The sequence below is a fragment of the Aspergillus candidus genome, assembly GCF_002847045.1.
Source record: "Aspergillus candidus strain CBS 102.13 unplaced genomic scaffold BDW47scaffold_9, whole genome shotgun sequence".
In the NCBI taxonomy this organism is placed as follows: domain Eukaryota; kingdom Fungi; phylum Ascomycota; class Eurotiomycetes; order Eurotiales; family Aspergillaceae; genus Aspergillus; species Aspergillus candidus.
This window is the reverse complement of record NW_020194014.1, coordinates 205,753-226,485: the sequence shown is the minus strand read 5'-3', so window position 1 is coordinate 226,485 and position 20,733 is coordinate 205,753. Positions and strand designations below refer to the sequence as shown.

At 54.0% G+C, this 20,733-nt stretch overlaps 5 protein-coding genes across 5 annotated transcripts; 2 read left to right on the top strand and 3 right to left on the bottom strand.

The window, feature by feature from the left end:
• Positions 1-54: 54 nt before the first annotated feature.
• On the bottom strand, positions 55-1,016 carry BDW47DRAFT_123725 (urease accessory protein UreG; the record flags this gene model as incomplete). The annotated part of the gene is made up of 3 exons (XM_024816113.1): positions 55-598; positions 678-776; positions 850-1,016. 3 exons carry the CDS (start codon positions 1,014-1,016, stop codon positions 55-57), a joined length of 810 nt encoding a protein of 269 aa, XP_024674227.1.
• Positions 1,017-2,138: 1,122 nt separating this feature from the next.
• Positions 2,139-5,039, bottom strand: BDW47DRAFT_116019 (LIM-domain binding protein-domain-containing protein; the record flags this gene model as incomplete). Its single annotated transcript, XM_024814871.1, has 4 exons — positions 2,139-2,927; positions 2,997-3,260; positions 3,317-4,500; positions 4,733-5,039. The coding sequence occupies 4 exons, from the start codon at positions 5,037-5,039 to the stop codon at positions 2,139-2,141; spliced, it is 2,544 nt and encodes an 847-aa protein (XP_024674226.1).
• A 2,640-nt stretch (positions 5,040-7,679) lies between these two features.
• Positions 7,680-10,806, top strand: BDW47DRAFT_101597 (ATP-binding protein). The gene has a single exon (XM_024811683.1). It carries the CDS (start codon positions 7,785-7,787, stop codon positions 10,668-10,670), a length of 2,886 nt encoding a protein of 961 aa, XP_024674225.1. The 5' UTR covers positions 7,680-7,784; the 3' UTR covers positions 10,671-10,806.
• Positions 10,807-11,233: 427 nt separating this feature from the next.
• BDW47DRAFT_123722 (DUF4050 domain-containing protein) lies at positions 11,234-12,412 on the top strand (the record flags this gene model as incomplete). Its single annotated transcript, XM_024816112.1, has 1 exon — positions 11,234-12,412. The coding sequence occupies one exon, from the start codon at positions 11,234-11,236 to the stop codon at positions 12,410-12,412; it is 1,179 nt and encodes a 392-aa protein (XP_024674224.1).
• Positions 12,413-13,763: 1,351 nt separating this feature from the next.
• BDW47DRAFT_123721 (uncharacterized protein) lies at positions 13,764-20,540 on the bottom strand (the record flags this gene model as incomplete). Its single annotated transcript, XM_024816111.1, has 4 exons — positions 13,764-17,693; positions 18,362-18,525; positions 18,596-18,829; positions 18,917-20,540. The coding sequence occupies 4 exons, from the start codon at positions 20,538-20,540 to the stop codon at positions 13,764-13,766; spliced, it is 5,952 nt and encodes a 1,983-aa protein (XP_024674223.1).
• Between the last annotated feature and the right edge of the window lie 193 nt (positions 20,541-20,733).

The following is a 20,733-nucleotide window of genomic DNA, read 5'->3' as shown; positions in this document are numbered from 1 at the left end:
CATAACAGAGACAGCACAAAGAAAGAAAAGAAAAAAAGAAAATGAGATAAAAAACTACTCATCCAACGACCCCGACCCCCTAACCCCCCCAGCCTTCCACCTCTCCACAGCAACATCATAAGCGCCCGTACTCCTCCAGGCACTCAAAATCAACCCCACAATATGCTCCAACCCCTTCTTCCCATTCTTCACCTCCGCAAAGACCGTCGGCCCCCCCTCCCTCATCTTCCTCGCATCGCGCTCCATAACGCTCAAATCCGCACCCACAATCTCCGCCAGATCAATCTTATTCACAACCAACAAATCAGACCCCGTGATGCCGGGCCCGCCCTTGCGCGGCACTTTGTCCCCGCCGGCGACGTCGATCACGTAGATGATGAAGTCGGCTAACTCGCGCGAGTAGTTGGCAGCGAGGTTGTCACCGCCGGATTCGATGAGGAGGAGGTCCGGGGAGAATTGCTTTTGAAGGGATTGGAGGGCGAGGAGGTTTGCGCTAATGTCTTCGCGGACGGCGGCGTGGGGACAGCCGCCTGTTTCGATCGCGCGGATGCGGCTGGGGGCGAGGGCGCGGTTGCGGGTGAGGAACTCGGCGTCTTCTCTGTTTGTTGTTTGAGCTGTTTAGCTAGGTGTTTTTTTTATGTAGGTGGAGAATATATGGAAGAAGGGGGAAGACGCACTTCGTAAAGATATCATTCGTCACAGCAGCGATACTATACTCGTCTCGGAGAGCTCTCGACAGCGCGAGCATCAGAGCGGTCTTTCCGGATCCCACGGGCCTAGATTCAATCATCACGAGTTAGTCAGTTCAAGATCGCACAGAGTGCAAGAGAGAGAGAGAGAGAGATGCACCCCCCAATCCCAATCGTAAACGTCCGCTCCTTCCAGTCCCGGCCCTCAACGAGGGGCAGCTCGCGGTTGATGTACGAGCCCGGTCCATCGAGGATCTCATGCGAGTGGCCGTGCTCAGCAGCGTGGGAGTGGCCGAGTTCACCGTCGTGGGAGTGAGAATGCGACATTTTGATATAGAATCAGTGTTTGTGTGTCAAGTGGGAAAGGAGGCAAGGTTGGAAGGAGGGGAATTATGAGGTATGGAGGGGCAGCTAAATAAGGGCTAAACCAGCCAAGCCATGTCGTATCGGCCATCGTCCGCCGAGTCCCCCGCGGAGGTTGCCGAAACTAGGTACTCACTCCAGTATCTAGTCCATGGCCGTTTTTGTCGGTGGATCGTGATACTGTCGGGTTTGGTCTAGCACGACCAATAAGGTTACCTTGTTGTTTTGGCGCTGACATGAATCCATTTGTATCATCAAACCCGATAAGATAAACCGTGACGATCCCCCGGTGATCGTCCTAGGCGGGCGCTTTCGGCGAACGACCGGCTACTTAAGACTGACCCTCCAACTACCAGCTACTTCCACTACGAAATGATACAGAATTATGAAGTGACCGAATCTTTCCATTAACAAACGTATAACGCAGATCGGCCCCGGACGAAAGAACATCCCAAAAAAAGCAGAAACCCAACGCCACGCAGCAGTCGCCAATGGTCGAACATGGATATCAAGATATGAAAAAATGAAGAACAGACTAGCATCGTGCGAACATCGCGCTGTCAATCAGTCACGCGTCGTGATGCAAGCGCAACAACCGAAGGAACATGGGACAACAGACACACCCAACATGGCGAGTGGACAGTGAGACCATGTCGGTCACAATAAGGAATCGCATAAGAGTACATGGGGCCGCGATGAGATACGAGGCAGACTCAGGGTAGAAGAAGAGTCCCCTGTCGACCACACCAAAGCCCGATTCATGGCACGTAGGAATGCAAGAAACAGTCGCTATCGACCAAAGCTTCATCCGCAAATGGCAAACACAGAGAGCAGAAAGATTAGGATAAAAAAACAAAAATATGAGACCACCCGATATGTTCAGAAAACAAAAAGCAGCGATGAGACAAGAGACCCGATAAGAACGCAACGACGGGTAGAGCCTCACGACAGGTAATCCTCAAATACGCCGATTCCCCGCCTCTTGAGAGTGTAATTGCAAGATAGATGGAAAGAGAAAATGGAATGAAATGGAAGAGAGATGTCAAGGAAAGACAAATCCGAGATGCACCCCCGCTCAGCCAGGAACTATCCGGCGCCCTTCTGTCGCTTGCCCATTCGGGGGCTGGGCTTGACCTTGGGACCAGGAGCGCCAGTGCCGTTCATGTCCCCGCCGTCGCTCTCCATTTTCACCGTGCTGGGCCGTCGGCGTTTGTTGCTGACGTTGGGGCTGGCGCTGGCGCTGGTGGCCGGTACCGCATTCGGAACTTGTCCTGGCATCATGTGCGGAGTCCCCGTCATATTACTCCCGGCAGGACTGGCATGCGCCGATCCGCCCAGGTGAGGCGACCCTTGCGCCCCCGGCAGGTTCAAATGCCCCGCCGCGGGCGAGGCGAACTGGTTCGGGCCGCTGTAGCTGGGTCCGCGGGGATGCTGACCCGGCTGCATGCCGGGGTTCATCGGGTTCATCGCTGGATTCATCCCCGGATTCATAGCGGGATTCATAGCGGGGTTCATCATGGCAGGGTTCATGGCGGGGTTCATAGCCGGGTTCATGGCCGGGTTCATGCCTGGGTTCATGCCTGGGTTCATTGCTGGGTTCATCGCAGGATTCATGGCCGGGTTCATGGCCGGGTTCATGGCTGGATTCATGGCCTGGTTCATCGCCGGGTTCATGGCCGGGTTCATCGCCTGGTTCATCGCCGGGTTCATCGCCGGATTCATGGCGGGATTCATGGGCCCTTGCATCATTCCAGGGTTCGGGTGTTGGGACTGTAGAGTATTGACCAGGCTCCGGAGAGCTTCCGGAGCGGACAGTTGAGGATTTTGCTGGGAGAACTGGAAGAGCATCTGCATTTGAGAGATCGTTTCCGCGACCTACATCCCCGTCCTTCATTAGCACAACAACTCTTCATGTAACTGCATCAGCCGAAAATTCGCACTCACCTCGAGAAAGCTCATGACCGCGGTGGGCACCCCGTTGGCAGTCACCATGGATTCCGGGAGCGTGAAAGACGGCTGTGGGGGTTGTTTCTGCTGTCGCTTCCCCGCACCTTTGGTGAGTTTGGGGCTCTGCTTCTGGTCTGCCAGCTCCAGCGCTTGCAGCTGACCCCGCGGCAGATACTCGGTGTGGTTCATGACGACAATATCGAGCATTTCGATCTTATTCTGCGCGTCGAAGTGCGCTCGCATGGTCCCGTCCGTATGGAGCTGTACCGGAGGTTAGCGATCCCTTCACATGTCTATCCCTCTAGATTAAAACTGACCTGGGTGTCGTTCGCGAACCAGTAGAGGAACGAGGTCTTAGGACTGTCCACAATATGACCGCCGTTCGGCACTTCCCGCTCCCGCGCAGCCTCGACGACCATTTGAATGCGTCGGATCCCGCTGGTGAATTGGGTCATGTAGTACCGCGCCAGGGCGGGCGTCGCGATCTCGAATTGTTTCGATCCCGCCTGCGGATTGTAGACGCCCTGGCGCAACACTCCTCCCGGGGAGTAGAATCGATCCACGAAATTTTGCCAGTAGCCTAGGTCCGGTGACTCGCCGCGACTCTGGAAGGCCCCTAGTTGCTCCGCGAAGGAGTTCAAGATCAAAAGCGTCGCACCCTTGGCGCTCATGCGCGACTGCATCATCAGGGCCGCATTGTTCTGCTGCTGCTGTTGTTGTTGCTGCTGTTGCGCCTTCATCTGGGCCTCCTGCGCTGTCATGGGTGGTTGTTGTGACTGTGGGCCGGGGTGACCCGGCTGCCCTTGCGGCTGCGACTGACCCTGCGGATGTTGCTGCGGGGGCTGCTGGGGTGGCTGACCCGGCTGCTGAACCGGCTGCGGGGGCTGTTGCAACTGTTGGGGGGGCGGGTTCGGGGTCTGGTGCGGCGGGGGCGGCGCGGGCTGCTGTTGCGGGGGTTGCGATGTGGGTACCGACGGAGGATTGGACTGCGGGGTACTGCTTCCCTGGTGCGGCGGAGGGGGCTGGGGTTGGGGCGTCACACTCTGGGCGTCATGGAGATTCTGGGGTTGGGGAGCGGCGCGTTGCTGGGGGGTGTGGTGCCCCGGTTGGCTGGTGGGAGTCGCCTGTTGAGCTTGCTGGGCCTGATGGGCGTGTGCCTGTGCCTGGGCCTGTTGCGCCTGTTGCGCCTGTTGCTGCAAGGCGAACAGGTGTTGCTGTTGGATGCTCTGCGGCTGTCCATGTGGCATTTGCTGGAGTTGCATCTGCATGTTCATCGGTCGCATCCCTTGGTTGGCCTGCATGCTGGCAATCTGCGCGCCGGTCAGCCCCGGGGTGCCATTTGGAAGTGACACGGGGAGACCCCCATGCTGCTGCTGCTGCTGTTGCTGCTGCTGTTGTTGTTGCTGTTGCTGTTGTTGCTGTTGTTGCTGTTGTTGGAGAAACATGCGTTGCCGCATCAATTGCTGTTGATGGGGCTGAAGGAGATGCGGATTATTTGCAACTAGAGGGTCGAGACAGGGGATGTTAGCGTCCGATACCAATGAGGTGAGAAAATGACGCGTGATTCTGATGAAACCGTCCCACGGTCACGCGCAGTAAGAAAAGGAGGTATGAAGAGAGTAAAAAAGAACGAAAGGAAAGAAGGAAATTTTTCGCAAAGACAAGAAAAAAGTAAAAATAAAATAAAATAAAAAAACACGGTCGGGTTTCTGGGTTGTAGGATATTGACTTACAGTTTTGAGCGAAATGAGGCTGCTGAAACAAGTGAGCCTGGGGCCCCAAATGGGAGAGGGCGTGGGCTTGAACGGGGGCGCCAGGAGCGGTGGTGCCCGCGCCTGGTGGCATCCCGCCCATCATCGGAGCGCCTTGGGTGACCTGAGGCGCTCCGGGCGCGGACACCCCCGGATGGCCCGGGGGCACCATGCCGGCGCCGGGATGGGCGTTTGGATGTTGACCTGGGGCCATTGGATGATGACCAGGCGGTAACCCTGGGTGCTGAGGGATGCCTTGGTGGCCGGGATATTGCTGCGCCATCATCATTGTGGTGCGAAGTCGCCGATAACGGGACTCCTACGAGGGAAACGCGAGGATGTCGGACGCGGTCGGAAAACACGGAGCGAACGAACGGAAGAATCGAGGGGAGCGACGGAAGGGGAGAGAGAAGAGAAAAGCAAAAAGATCGGTGAAACGGTGAAACGAAGACAGGTGGAATGAGAGGCGGGCGAGGGACTCGACTGAGAGGGCTTGACGTGGTGCACAACACCAAGTCGCTTTTTTGTGGTGTTGTCGGAGCGGAGGCCAAGACGCAGCTGACGGGGGGGGAAGAAGAAAAGAGAGCGATCTTTAGTGAGCCTGCGCCGGTATCATCCACCAAAACGACACGGGATGACCAGCATGGATCGAAGCCGACCAAATCACCGCAGCCTGTCAGGCGTTGAATAGTCTGAAACCCTCACGGAGGGATTTAAAAGGAGGAGGGGAGGGGAGGAGAGAGGAGAGGGAGAAGAGGCGGTGGTGAGGGAGTGGGGATTTCGCGATGGGTGGGAACCGGAGGAAACCAGAGGGAGTCGGAAAGATGAGAGCGCGCGAAAGAGAGAAGAGATAAGAAAGAAAGAGAGAGGGAGAGGGAGATAGAGAGAGAGAGAGAGAGAGAGAGAGAGAGAGAGAGAAGGATGATGGGGAGGGGAGGAGAAAAGGGAAGAACGGGAGTCGGTGATGAATCCCAGACTGTAATCCGTAATAATAAGGCGGGACTCTGTTGATTAGGAGGGAGAGGAGGAGAGAGAAAGAATGGCAGAGGGGGAGTAGTAGAGAGGGAGGAAAAGAGAGAGAGAGAGAGAGAGAGGGAGGGAGATCGGGTTAGGTTAGGTTGGGTTGGCAGCGGTCGCAGTCAGATGTAGCAGCAGTAGTAGTAGTAGTATAGTAGGTTAGGAGATCGGTGGAGGAATCTCGGAGCCCACACAGCTATGGGGAAAAAAGGTAAATAGAAAATAGAATGATCGCCAACAAAGTCAAACCTTCTATTAATGTGTTGGTCAACCCAGAGATCGATCAAATCAGTTGGACTCCAGATAGGATTCAGATGAAAAGATAGTGGTCAGGGAGGTTTTGTATGGAGTGTATCAAAGAGAAGATAGAGAAAAACAGAAGAGTAAATCAGGATAAAAAAAAGATAAAAGAGAAAGACTAGGGGACTTCAGATATCCAAGAAAACTTCAATGTCAAATCAAGATTGAGTCCTCTCCTGATTTCCCTGTTCGCTTCTCATCCTCTTCTCTCTTCTTCTCTTCTCTTGTTTCTCGTGAGGCTTTTCTTCGCCCCGCTCAAAAGGGATTAGCGTGCCTGTTCTTATTGGCTGTCGCGGTCACTCACCCGTCCCGCTAGTCCGGATCGGGTGTGTAATCACGTGAGTATTTAGCCGGCTCGGAACATTGTTCTTGCGCCCCCGCCGATCTTTTTTTTTTTTCCTTCATTTACTCGATTTTCTTCAACTTCTTCTTTTCTTTCTTTCTTTCCTTAACCTCTACAATCCTTCTGTTGAGCACAGAAGGCTTTGATCGCACCCTGTGGCCTGACAGCAGCTGATTCTTGCTCTGTTCTACAGGAAGACCATCAATGGCTTGGTTTTCCTTCCACTAACACTGACATCTGATGATCACGCCACACTGACCAACATCAGCTCATGTCAACGTGCTCCCCATTCATCCATGGTTGGTTTCCTTCTTTTCCTAAATCCCGCTGCTTCCATTCCCCTGTTCGAAGATGATAAAACCTTTTTTACTTCTTAATCCTCCGAATCGACCATGAGGAGACTTGTCGGACCTTCCTTTCCCGGTCGGTCTGTACTTGCCAGTATCTTTTGTCTGAGAACTTTGATCTATGCTCTTTCGCTGCCACTATATTCTCTTGAATGACAGCTAACAGTGCATCTAGTGTCTCTGCCGCAGTATCACCTCGAACGTCAACCCACTCGTCATTAGGTGCATCCTGGATTGCGAGTGGTGCATGGGATCAATGGAGATGGGGTGCTATAGATCAGTTTCAATTTCAAGCGAGATCCAATCAGAATTTTTCGATCAAGAATCATCCATTTGCTCGTACACGTAGTGGTATTCAGGGCCTGATGTCCTGATCCTAATATGTATGCATCATTCTATCTGCTCGGACGCCTGGTTAGTTACCTAACTGGCATGCGATAAATGGAAATTATTGAAAAGAGTCTGCCTGCTTCGACTACCTAGCTCGGATTTCAACCCACCGATTCAAATCAATGGTGGATGGTTCGGATATGAGGAGAGGCCATAGAAGCTATCTATGAGAGGTATGGAAGTACCTGATAGGAAGCTTATAGTAAATAAGATTGTGGCGTAAGGAGGCTTCAAACATAGCAAATATATACCTCGATGGGCCGGACTGCGACTGAGGTCAATTCAAGAGCACACATAGCTGGCTGGTCATGAAGTCTACATAGTCATTGAGTAAGACATTCAAATAAGATACAACGAGGATATCACATCAATCGCAGGATCATCCCCAGACGAAAAAATAAACTCCATAGATGGATGCGTTCACCGCCTGAGGTATCAAGCCTATCCGCCAAGACCTGCCACATCACGTGTCAGCAAACTCGCCCGCATACTGGATCACGATGGCAATGAAGCCAAGAAAGTCAAGCCTGCCCAACCTCTCACCACGCTCTTCTCTCTTCAGCTGATGCGCATCTCACAACTGGTAGCATCGGCAGATTCTCCATTTTTTTGATCCTGGTGGCAGTCTTTGCCCTGGATGTTCCCATCAATGCAACAAGGTCGGTTGCTCAGGTCTCTTGCACGACCCTGCCGCTTTGTCGCCCATCGCCGCTATCCCGCCGCCGTTTGTTCGCGTCGCTTCCATATCTCAACCCGATGGCTGTCGGCAGCACCGTCGGACGGAACCCCAGGCTCAACGCCCAGTAATATCGCCAACGATATTCCCTCTTTCAGTGCCGAGCCCAATGTACCTCCCCAATCGGGCGCCTCGCCCATCACCGCGCCGTCGGTAGAACGTCCGGAAAAGAACGACTCGAAACCGTATGGGTCAGCCATTCGGAGATCGCTGCGGAACAAGAAGGCCGCCGCGGAACAGGCCGCCCCGAAAGTCACCGTGCCGAGGTGGTTCCGGGAACGGAATACGGTACTCCACGATGGCGAGGGAAGGATGGCGGCGGATACAACACAACACTTGAAGATCAGCGCACCGGAAGCTGAAGCCGACCATAGCAAAGCGGGCCGTGAGGCCCAGGGTGGTGAGGGCGGCGAAGAGCCCTCTGTGTCGGGCGGATCCTCCAGCGGCGACCACCGCTATGTTGTGGCCGAAGCGCTGTGGGAGGAACTGTGCGCCTCTGCTAGGGCGGGTATTCGACTGCCACCCGCGAAGTATGCGAAGGAGCCTGCCGCGCGGAAGTCACATCTCGTCCTCCAGTACCCGGGTAATGACGGTGTGCTGTTTTTGGATGCGGTGGTTAAGAGGCTATCGCAGGAGCTTGGTGCGGATCTGGTGACGCTCAATGCCCAGGATATTGCCGAGCTATGCAGTCAACAGGACCTCGCTGATACGGGTGCCACGACGGCCATTCGTTCCCTAGGCTATGAGGTCTATCGTCCGTCCGTGTTTGAGAGTTTCCCCGAAGCCGGTGACGAAGCGGAAGCTGACGACGAGGCCCTTGATACCCCCATGCCGTCGCGCAACTTCCGCCCGACTGTGAAGGGCCCGAAGTTCATTACCATCGATGGGTCCCGGGACACGGGCGACATTCCGCTTCCGAACCTTTTCGGATTGAAGTCCTTGGTGGCCTCGTTCAACGGCAACGAGGGCTCGGCGGGGTCCGCATCACAGTACCCGACAGACAGAGCTGAGGACCGGCGACTCCAACTTCTTCATGAAATAATTTCATCGCCTGGACAACAACGGATGCCGGCGGCGAAAGAACAGGAAGCACAAACCTCGGAAGCTACGGAGTCGGGTAACTCCAAGCCCAACAAGACCCGCGACGTCATCGTCCAGGTCCAGGATTACGGCGAGATTCAAAATACCCGCGAAGGCGGCCGGTTCATCTACTTGCTACAGAAGGCGATTCAAGACCAACGGGGCGACGGATCCCGAGTCTTGTTCGTTGGGACGGCCGCCCAAGATGCCACCCCCGAGTCGGACGCCTCGCGGTTAATGCAGAACGCCTTCGACGATCAGTTCTCCCAGATGCTAGTTGTCACGCCGGCCATGCGCTCCGAGGCGGTAGACAAGGCACTCACGGAGGATCGAACGAAGCGCACATTGGACATCAACATTCGCCACATGCAGGACATGCTTCGTACCCGCTTGCACGACAGTCCATCCGCGCTCAAGGATGATATATTTTCGAGCCGTAACTGGCCGCTGGACATTGCGGCCCTGAAAGATTCGGGCCTCGACGAGCGTTACTGGTCGTACAGTCAAATCCACTGGGCGACTACGCTCGCGCTTGGCGGTCTGAAACCCGACGAACCCTTTGGTTTTGAACATATCCAGCGTGGGATTGAGATGATGCAGAGGACCGATCAGGTCAAGAACAACTGGCTGCAGGACAAAACGGCGAACTCTACCGGAACTGCCGAGAACGACAACGACCGCGAGAAGCTCTTGAGCTCGCTGCGGAAGACATGCAACACCCATGAGAAGAAGCTTCTGAACGGTGTCGTCGATGCGAAGAGCATCCGCACCACATTCTCCGACGTTCAGGTTCCCCCGGAGACGATTGATGCGCTGAAGACGCTCACGTCCTTGTCGCTCATCCGGCCTGAGGCGTTCACGTACGGTGTCCTCGCCACGGACAAGATACCCGGACTGCTCCTCTATGGGCCCCCGGGAACCGGTAAGACGCTCCTGGCCAAGGCAGTGGCTCGGGAGAGTGGTGCTACCGTCCTCGAGGTCAGTGGATCGGAGGTCTACGACATGTACGTGGGTGAAGGGGAGAAGAACGTCAAAGCCATATTCACCCTGGCCAAGAAGCTCAGCCCGTGCGTTGTGTTCATCGACGAGGCCGACGCCATCTTCTGCTCCCGGACGGGAGCCAGCAGCCGCACCTCGCACCGAGAACTCATCAACCAGTTCCTGCGCGAATGGGACGGGATGAACGACCTGTCCGCCTTCATCATGGTTGCGACCAACCGACCGTTTGACCTGGACGACGCCGTCCTCCGCCGTCTGCCGCGACGACTCCTCGTGGACCTTCCCAAGGAGCAAGACCGTCTGGCCATCCTGAAGATCCACCTCAAGGACGAAACCCTCGATACCACCGTCGACCTGGCCGAACTCGCCCGCCGTACCGACCTCTACTCAGGATCCGACCTGAAGAACCTGTCCGTGGCGGCCGCATTGGCGTGCGTGCGGGAAGAGAACGACCTAGCGGCGCAACACCAAGGCGACGAGCCGTATCAATACCCCGAACGACGCACCCTGACCCAAACCCACTTCGAGCGCGGCATGGAAGAGATCAGCGCGTCGATCAGCGAAGACATGTCGTCACTGTCGGCGATCCGCAAGTTCGACGAGCAGTACGGCGACCGCAAGGGCCGACGCAAGAAGAGCCCCGGTTGGGGATTCATGCCAGCCAGCGTCGAGGAGAAGGGAACGGATGCCGCGCGGGTGCGTACATGACGGGAAAACTTACATTCAATACAGTTGGAATTGGAATCGGATGGGATGGATTTGTACTATTAGCGATATGGGCCCATATAGAAACTGTACCGATAGGTGTTATATGTGTAGATAGACTATGATATGCATTCATTTTGACTTCTTTACTTTACAAAAGAGACCTGCGTGGATAGGGCTGATGACTCAGCCGGCAGTTGGCCATGCACCAGCCGCATCGGGGCTAGACTGTTACGGTAATACGAATACCAGAGCTGAGGAAAAATACAATGACATCGACGAATGAATCCGCCCGAAATCCCTTGACTTCATCTTCTCACTTCTCCCACTGCTTTCTTCCCCAATGCTGTCTATACACTTATTCTAGTTCTTCTCTCTAGATTTACTTGTCATATTTCGCCGAACCGAAGACTGGGAGAACCGAGTCCAAGAGGGGTATTCAGTCACAACCGGTCGAAAACTACCTATCCATTGTCCGGTCTTTTCTCCTCACGCGATTTGCCAGCCACTTGCCCCTCCTCTTACATCTCCCACCTCAGCCACCCTCGATCTGACAGATCACAACCATGGCCGTAGACGCCCGCGACTCGGCCATCCGAGACGCGAAGCGCTATATTCGCGATGTCGTGCGGAACGACTGGACCTTCCAACCCTCCACGGACGACGGAGCTCCCGCGAGCTCATTTCCGCCTCCGCCCCAGAACGAGGTCGCCGCATGGCGACTCCGCGAATACGACAGCTCCGGGTCGGAGCTAGAGCCTCAGATGTCACCCACGGGCTATGACGATGACTCGTCGGAGCCAGGGAGCCCGATGATGTCGCCCGTCGGCGGTCGCGTGGAACGACGCCGCAAGCGCCGGAGGGACGAGGAGGAGGAAATGCGCTGGAACGAGGGCCTCAGGACGTGGGTGGAGAGGCGCGATGCGTGGTCTGGGGCCCGCGCGAAACCGGAGATCTTGGGTGAACCTCACCATGCGCATGTGTCCTCGGATGAAGCCGCCGCAAGGACGTCGAACTCCTCGTCTGGAGACTCGTCCAATCTGGCGAATAGGGCCGGCGCCTCCCTCACTATCTCCGACAAGGACGCTTCTCCCTTGCAGCATGACCGCGACGGCGAGGGCCACTCCACGACGGCGGCAGACGGGCACCAAGGGTCGACCGAGACGGCGATTACCGAGCCCGACACGCAGGGCGCAACGGCGGCCACCCCAGCGCCCGCGCCCGCGACCGCCGCCTCGAAAGCAGTCGCATCTACCGTCGCGCACCAGCAGCGGCCCGAAGAAGCCATCGATCCCGTCATCCCCGTCGTGCCCTCCCTCATCTCCACCACGAACCCCATCCGCGCCTCCATCACCCCGGCCATGTACCCGAGCATCTACTCTAAAGTTGTCGTGCAGGGCCTGACGCCCACAGTCCCGATCAACCTCGCCGATGTCACCAAATCCATGGTACAGGGCTGGAAATCCGACGGCCAGTGGCCGCCGAAACCGACCAACATCGTCCTCCAAGACGACGCCACTGTCCCCCGCGCTAGGGACGAAATTTTGACAGCAACTACATCGGCCGCCGCACAACCGCCGTCTCCGGAGTCGAAACGCCGCTCCGGGGTCGCCAGCGCCGTGCGCAAGGTATTGCACTTTTCGGGCTTCCACCCATCGCATCCGTTCCATCGGCGCGGGTCCAGTCAGCCGTCTGAGGAGGCTGGCGCCGCGCATGCTGTTGAGCATACGGGGGAGAACGCATAGACTGTTCTTCTTTTTCTTGTTTTCTCTTCTTTTTCCTCTTATTTTCGATTTCGTTTTGTGTACTCAACGCAACGCAACGCAACGCAATGCACCGAGACGAGGAAAGTAAATCAGTCTGGTAAATGATGATGACATGATGCATTGGGCCGGTTTTGGGAAACAACTCCATTTCTCGTTTCTTTTTTTTTTCCCTATTTCTTGATGTGTTGATTCTGGTTTTGAATCTTCTTGTCTCTCTGTCTGTGTCTGTCTGTCTGCCTGCCTGCCTGTCTGTGTCTGGTTTTTCTTGCATCGCTTGCACGAACTTTTCTATTCTTATTATACTCTTATTCCTTTTTCCTTTCTTTCTTCATGATCTTCCGATCAAAGCATCTATACACACCTCAACGGTTATAATTCACTCTATTCCATCCTGTTCTTTCTACTCTATTCTATCCCATTCTATTTACGCGTTGTGCTATCATTGCATGTGTACGGGGTATCATATCATATCATTCATCTCATGTCTATGTATCCTTTTGCGCGTCTCTGGTCTCATTATGTCTATTTATCTATTATGACTACTACTTACCTACCTGTGTACTGACCTATGGGCTAGGATTAGCTAGGCTGGCATGTTTTGCTCGGTTTGATTTGGTCTGTTTTATTTGATGTTGTCATGGGTGGATCTATGTGCCTATCATGACATTCATTCCACCTACCACCTACCACGTAGGTATCTAGCTATCTAGCTATCTGGTACGCTCTCGAAGAAGCAGCCTGGAAAGCATGACTTGACTTCACTATTCATGACAATATCTTGTTTCCTTCTCCTTTTCCCTTCTCTAGGATCGATTCTTTCCTAAGTTGTGTTTTATGGTCTATCTCTAGGTGCATCAACTAAGTTATTATTATATCACTATATTTTCGAGTTAATAGTAGAAACAAATGTGTGCTCTATATTAGTGGTTCGTTTTCTGTTCATGGTTTACATCGTGGTTATAGATGTGGATATATATAAATTCTAGCCCTCTTCTCCGCTCCCTTCTAGATCTAGGGGTTTTGACTTGGTATTGGATGATTTATTCTCGCAAGACATGCTATTTATTATGATCGTAGTTTACATTACTTGGTACTATCTGATAATCTATCTGTTGTGATCCACGCCCATGGTTATCTCTTTCTCTTCCAGCCCATCTCTAGCTTCGCTTTTGAATTTCATTAGACAAGGTACATGATATGACAGGTATGATATAATATTATATGATATATGACATGCATATATGCACATACAGGACGGTTCAGGTTACTTCAAGCCTATAGTAGAGAACTGAAAGCACTCCAGCATTCAAGTCTGACCAGCATCTGCCGACTAGTCAGACTCAACCAAGCCCAACCCCCCCACCACCTCCAAAAACCGCATACAAGCACCATCAAACACCTCACTTGAATACTCCAGCTGCGCAGCGACAGCCGGCTCCAGCGCTACCTCCTGCGGGTGGTGGCCGCCGCGGCGCGTGAAGTAGTATTTCGCGTTGTGGCGGGACCAGCTCTCGTTGAGGTAGGATTGGAGTTCGCGGGTGGCGGAGTGGTAGATTTCGTGGAAGAAGGGTGGGTTGGTAATAGTGGTGGGGGTGGTAATAGGAGAGGGTGGTGTGAAGATGGGGGAGCAGGAGGGCGAAGGAGGGAGGTCTTCTGTTGCGGGGTTGCTGTTGTGGAGGGTGCATGCGATGGATAGGACGAGGGTTTCGAATGCGTGGATTTGGGAGATGAGGTGCGTGGCTGTGTTTGTGGCGCGGTGTATGTAGTCTGTTACTTTGAGGGAGGAGGTGAGCATGTCGATGAAGGAGGCGGCTGTAATTATTGAGGGCGGGTCCTGGAGTGTCTTGTTGGGTTTCTCGATGAGAGAGTAGAGGGCGGTGTAGGATGAGCGGAAGACTGCGGTGATGAGATTGACGACGGATGCGACGCAGTGAGGGTCTGTGGTGTCCATGTGGAAGAGCAGTTCCTGGAAAGTCTGGGTGATGCTTTGCGTGACGGGACGGCTGAGCATCCATGCGGCGGGGTTGGTGAACGTTGTCTCGAGGTAGGCTGGGAAGACAGACTGCAGGAGGATTGCGCGCAGGGTCGGCTTGCTCGGGTCTCCGGCTTCGTACGTGTCTGTCATGGAGGCATGCAGCTGCTGGACAAGGTACATCTGTTGCCCGTCGATGGCTGCTCGCTCTGAGACCCCTTGGACGAATATGATCAGCGTCTTTGCGACTTTCTCCGATGCGAGCTTCGGTTCGTAGCTCTTCAGCCTGGCGACGATATACGTGGGGTCTGTTGAAGGGAGCGGGAAAGTCGCAGGATCGGTGAAGAACGGATCAATAGGGCAGATGTCTCTGGTGTGCTGCTGCAGGAACCCAACGACACGGTGGACGAAATCGACGTATGCCCCTCGTGCGCTTGTTCCCCCATTGCCGAGCTCCTTGTAGTTCTCTTTCATGGACGACATCATCGTCTGGATGAGCTCGCGGTACTCGTGCTTCGTGCTCGAGAGCTCCATGCTTTCTGTATCCTCCAGGTTCTGGATGTGGGCGCGCATGTTAGACAAAAGACTCGACAGTAGGGACAAACGCCGTTGGCTAAGGTCTTCTAGTGTAATCGAGAATTTATTATCTCTGACGTCCTTGGAAAATGGCAGATTGTGCAGGATGGGATTCTGCGCATCTCGATTCAGCAATGCCTCGGTGAGACTGTGCTGGAACTTGAGCATCGACACCCGTTCCACCAGGCTCGTCATCCACATCCCAAAGATCTGGGTCCGACAGTCAGACACAAATTGGGCGTCCTTCTCAATGCAACTTGCAAGAAATCTGGGCGTGAATTTTCTCGTCTGAATAGTGCCTCGAAGCGTTGCCCAAGAATCGCCATCATACGGGCTCATGTAACTATCCCAATGCCGTATCCGATACTGGACCAGGATCTGCGCTATCGAAGTCCAGCAGTCCACAACAGCCAACAATATGGCATCTTCGGGGCTGTGGTCTTCGCCAAAGCAGTTGGATACAAGACGCGACACAGCAGGATGGAAAAACTGTTCCACGTGCACTATCCCCTCAGGGCGCGCCTCAGAAACCTCGTCTCCACAGATCGCATCAAAGTCTAGATCCCTCCAATCCCCGTACTCTTGACTGTCTTCGTCCGTTGCGGCTGGTCCGTTTGCCACCCCGGATCTGGTATCTACAGGGGCGGGACGACATTTTTCGATGTAAGCCATGATCACCTGGAGGGCCTCCGACACCGTGGCGTTAAGGCGTGCAGCCTTCGAATTGAAAAGACCTAGGACCCAGTTTATGGGCGTCTTCGAGACTATCTTATAGGCGCGATCCAATGTAGAGGCCGATTGCACGATATCTTGTAAGCTGTTCAACGCGGTCTTCAGCAACGATTCGATCTGTTGCTGATTCTGCGCTATCGTTCGCTCAATCAGCTGGTGCGAAAATTGGTTATCCGCAGTGCTCTGCGATTCGACTTCCTTGCGTGCAAGACCGTGCTGCTTCAACAGCTCCGCGACAAAATAACAGTGCCAATCGGCAAATGGCTCTAATCCCAACGCATCCTCCTCCGTCGACATCTTGAACCGCGCAAGCCTCGTCCATGACCGAAGGCTGATAATGCAGGTTTCGCGATGCGAGCTGCCAGGGTGCACGAGGTTCTTGATTGCCTCGATGCGTGGACGGCATCCATCAGGCACCGCGTAGTACAAGGTGCAGAGAAGGTCATGGTGGTTCCGTAGAGCGTCCAAGTCGGTCTGATGGATAGGCTTCTCTTTGGGATATACTCGACCGTGATTCGGCAACAGGCGCCAGGCGAAATTCCGGACCTTCTTCTTATCGTAGAACTGAGACAAAAAGCGCAAACCACTTGCGACGATCTTCAGCAAGATATGGAAGCATGGGTCACCGGGTAAGACGTCAAGCGAAGGGTTGCGGTCCAGTTCATCCAAGAAAGCAGGAGAGCTGTAGCTTTCCTCGTGTTTCAGGTTGTACAGGGTGTTTTTGGCGAAGAAATCATAAAGAGTGTCGAGGATAGGCTTGCAATTGCGCCATCCCCAGCCATTTATCAGGTGGAAGCATCGGTGGAATAAGGCTCGGCAGTAACTATTATAGGATATCGGTTGCGTATCGGAGTGCGCATCATAGCTGCCTAGAACCGGAGCCAGGAGCTTCTTGACGACTGTCCAATTTTCGTGAGGCTGCTTGAAACGCAAACCGGTTCGAGTGATTCCCAATGGGTCGATTTCGTTCAGAGGTAAAGTTGCATATACCCGCTGCCACCCATTCTCTAAGCAGCCGACATCCTTCAATCCACCCAAATCCATAACTTCGACCAGGGAATGGGCATCGGTGACAAGCTCTTCAAAGCAGGATTTGAGATTGTCTCTACTATGCAATACGTGGTTCACAATGACATAAGCTTCGACAAATGGCTGATCGTCCCGAATCCCTGCCTCACGCCATGCGCGAGACCTGTTGTTTTCGAGAAACTTGAGGATACTGGACTGCCCTGCTGGGTTTGAGACGATGAGTGCAATGGCCTGTCTGGAGGACGACTTGACTAGCTCAAACGTCTCATTAGCAATGGCATTCTCCACAAGATCATGGCAAGCCGTTTGGCTCGTCAAGTTTGCAAACACCAGGTTATATGATGCCAGCTTTGCAAGAAGATCTGCCTCCTGTGCAGTCGTTGGGATGAATGTCATCAGATGATCATTGATCTTGTAGACCAAGCCATGCATCCTTTGCACGAAACCCTTGCGATCAATAGGATCGATGAATGTCAGGTTTTCTGTAACATATCTGATTAGTTGTCGATATACAATGGGGCTATTGCTCGCTGCCCTTTCATCGACTGTGTCTGCATGTTCCTCGCTTTCGGTGTGGTTGAGCATGCAGTCAAAAGCGATCCCAATCTCAGACGAAACCGTATCGTTCCACGGTCCCCAGCGACAGCTCTTTTCGCCCAAATTTATATGGAAGGAACTGGCAGCCTCGTCGAAGTTACGCTTGCCAGCCGCAAGAGAGGCAGAAAATTCACCACTCCCGATGAACGTGGACTCATGGAAAAAGGTCCCCGTAGCCAAAGGAGTTATGTTGAAATCAACACTGTATGAACGCTGAAGGCCTTTCAACAGTTCGAAATCTTGTTGTAGAGAGCCATTCGTCCCAGTAATTTCTGGCTCTGGTGATGGTAGCGGAGGTGCTTCTTGACTGTCTGATGCATCAATTTCTCTTCGCGTCGGAGTGCGTTTTCTAAGCTGACGGCGCCGATTAGACAAGTGGCCCGTAGGATGTTTGTCATGGGATGACGCCCCATTCTCAGGTGCATCTGCCCGATTCGTGCCAGGAGTACTCGGCGTTAGAGGGCCATCTAAAAGGAATCGATCCATAATCTCATTCCGTGGTCTTGACTTGGGTAACGGTCTTTGAAGGCGGCTCCGGTTGAGCGACGCTAGGGATGTCCGAAAGGTTGTGGCCGATATACTAGCTTGTTTAGAGCTTACTGCCTCTAGTCCCGCTGGTCTTGGGGCATCTCGACTCAAGGAAGAAACCCCTATATTTCGACGGACGAACCACCTTGGGCCTTGGTTTTGGGGCTGTGCGGACTCGGTAACATCCTGTGTAGCGTTTGACGCCTGAACAGGGGCTGGAGCATCGGGGGTGGGAGTCTGTTCACGAAGGACGCTGGCGTTTCTGATTTCAGATATCGAATCCACATCGATCGCAGAGCTTCTTGCTTTTCTGTTGTGACGATTGCCCAGTGTACCCTGTTTATTAGTGGAGAGGTCCGCCAAAGGTCGCCTTTTTTGAGGGCGTGTCCGAGGCTGAGGCAACTTCGTCTGTCGCAGACCGCCTGAACGCCATTGGCGCAAGGCACTATTGACGTCTTCGCTGTCTGATCTCGAGTTCAGTTTGAACACTTTACGTGTGGGACTCTGTCGTCCCCTGTCTTGACGGAATCGTGCGTTGCGCGCAGCAACTCGAAGGAACTGCGGCTGCTCGGTTCGAGATCGAGCAGCGACGTCCGGAGCGTCCAAGACACCAAGTCTTGGAGGACTTCGTCGGGATGGCCGTTTCTCTTTGTGTGTTCTTTGTCCTCCGTAGACGGAGTCAGTGAGCCTTGACTGTCTTTTCAAACGCGATCTCTTTAGATGATCACTGGGGTCAATCCCTCTCCCCCCCGTGTTTTGTCGGTATTTGTTCAGCTTCTGCTTCCGTGGACCCGAAGAACGAGTGGAAGACTCAAACATGTAATCTATCCGATTGTCCTCGGGAATGTCGCCCCCGCCATCTTGCTCGAAGAAAGGATCCTGCGAACCAACAAATTTGGCTAGTATCTGGCGTGCATCGACGTCGGCGGCATTGGTGTCTCGTTCTTCATCACTTTCATCATCTGCAAGTTGTCGCAAGGCGTCCAACTGGCCCCTTGAACCTGGTTGTGTCGTGGTATCATTTCTTTTCATTATTTTCTTAGCAACACCTTTGGAGTTCTCCTGCCGAGCCGCTCTCTCCAGGTTTCGTTGCGTGGAACTTGGCAGCCCATCCTTCTGCTTCTGCTGGTCGAGTCGAAGCCATGACGCGGGGAGTACACCTTTGATTCTGCGCTGGAACTTTCGGACAGCGTTCGTATCCTGGCCGTTCGGCTCCACATCTGAGCCAGGAGGGCTATGGGATGCCACCGACCGGTCATCACTCGAGTTGTGATCGACAGGTTCGGATACGTCCATAGCGTCCTCGTTTGCAAAACCGTCCCTAGACTTTGGTTCTGCGTCGGGGGTGTGGATCGGGGGTGGACTGAACCCGCGGGGCCAAATGAACTCATTGGGTCGTTGGGCAATGTGAGGCGACGAGGCGCTTCCCGATCGCGGCGGACTGGGAGGAATACCAAACCGGCGAGCAGGTGAAGAATTATCGACCACCACTACTGGTCTTTGTGAGTGATCTCCGTGTCCTCCATAATGCTTTGATATCCTGCGTCTCTTAGATGCCCGAGCATCGCGGATCGGAGAGCTATCCACAGGGTGTGAAGGGTTGATGCCTTCATGAGTAGAAGGTCTGTGTTCAATTTGCTCAGAATGATAGTCAAGCTCTAAAGGAGACGAGGGCGCGACCCCAAGCTCCATCGCAGAGCTACTCGAAGGAGACTCGGCGTTGGGGGCAAAGTCTTGCACTTGGCTTTCGCCAGCCGCCGCTGCGGCACGCAATGCTTCTCGATATTGAGCGATGCGTACCGGTTTGACACCCCGTTGCATCATGAGATTCCGATATTTCGCGTCTTCCAGCATATATGGGTGTAGCTGGATTGGATTCCGCTGGCGCAAGGACCTTCTTCCCACGGGCCGTGAATGGTCCTGTAGAATATCTTCAGGGATTTCAGATGGCAGTGGCAGCAACTCTTCTAACTCCTCTAACATGCCTCTTGGTAATTGATCTGGTCGTTCATGATCGTTCTGCTCATCCTCATCGAAACGTATTGAATGAAGAGATGACGGCGGAGAGGAAAGAGGCGAAAGATCATTACTGTCATCGAATTGGTGCAATAGGCTCCCTTCTTGAGCAGGCGCAGTGGGCGTAGTCTGCCTAGGCGGAGGTTGGACGACAAGCTGCAGTTCATCCGGAGACGAGCTCGGGATATCCCATATATCCTTCTGCGGTTGCGCCTTGGGGGTCGATGGCGATTCAGCGTAGTCGGGAGCGGCCGACAGCGTAGGAGACGGCTGGGCAGGTCCCAGCCTCCTAGGAGTAGTCTCTTCGTCTTCGGGCTCGTCGAGTTCCATCGGGTCCGAAGCGGGGGGAGCCATGTCGTCTCCAGGATCTTCCGTCTGGTCGAGCGTGGTATTCCCAACAGCGTTTCTGCCGGGTATGACGATCTCGAAACCAAAACCGGTGGTATCATGCGAGGTGTTGGGGTTTTGCTCCGCCTTATCACTATGAGAGGGTTCCGGAGCCGTCGCAGCGCGAAGGTCGACATCCAAGTCGATATCATGCCCAGTAGATTCACCTCCACCCTCCACATCCCGATTCACCCTCTCCGTACCCTGACTATCGAACCCATCCTCCGAGTCCGAGTCCGGTACATATCCTCGTTCCCGCCATGATTCCATTTGTGTACTGGGCGTTGAAGGCCCATTTCCCTAACCAAGCATAACCGCGTTCAAAGCGAAGCCGAAGCCGTAAGTCGCAAAGATAAGAACCAGCGTTCGAGGTGGACTGATTGAAAGGGACAGCTAGTCGTCCAATTCGTGAAGGGCAGCGCAACCTGATTTAAAAAAAGGGTGGACGTCGCAGGGAGAGAAG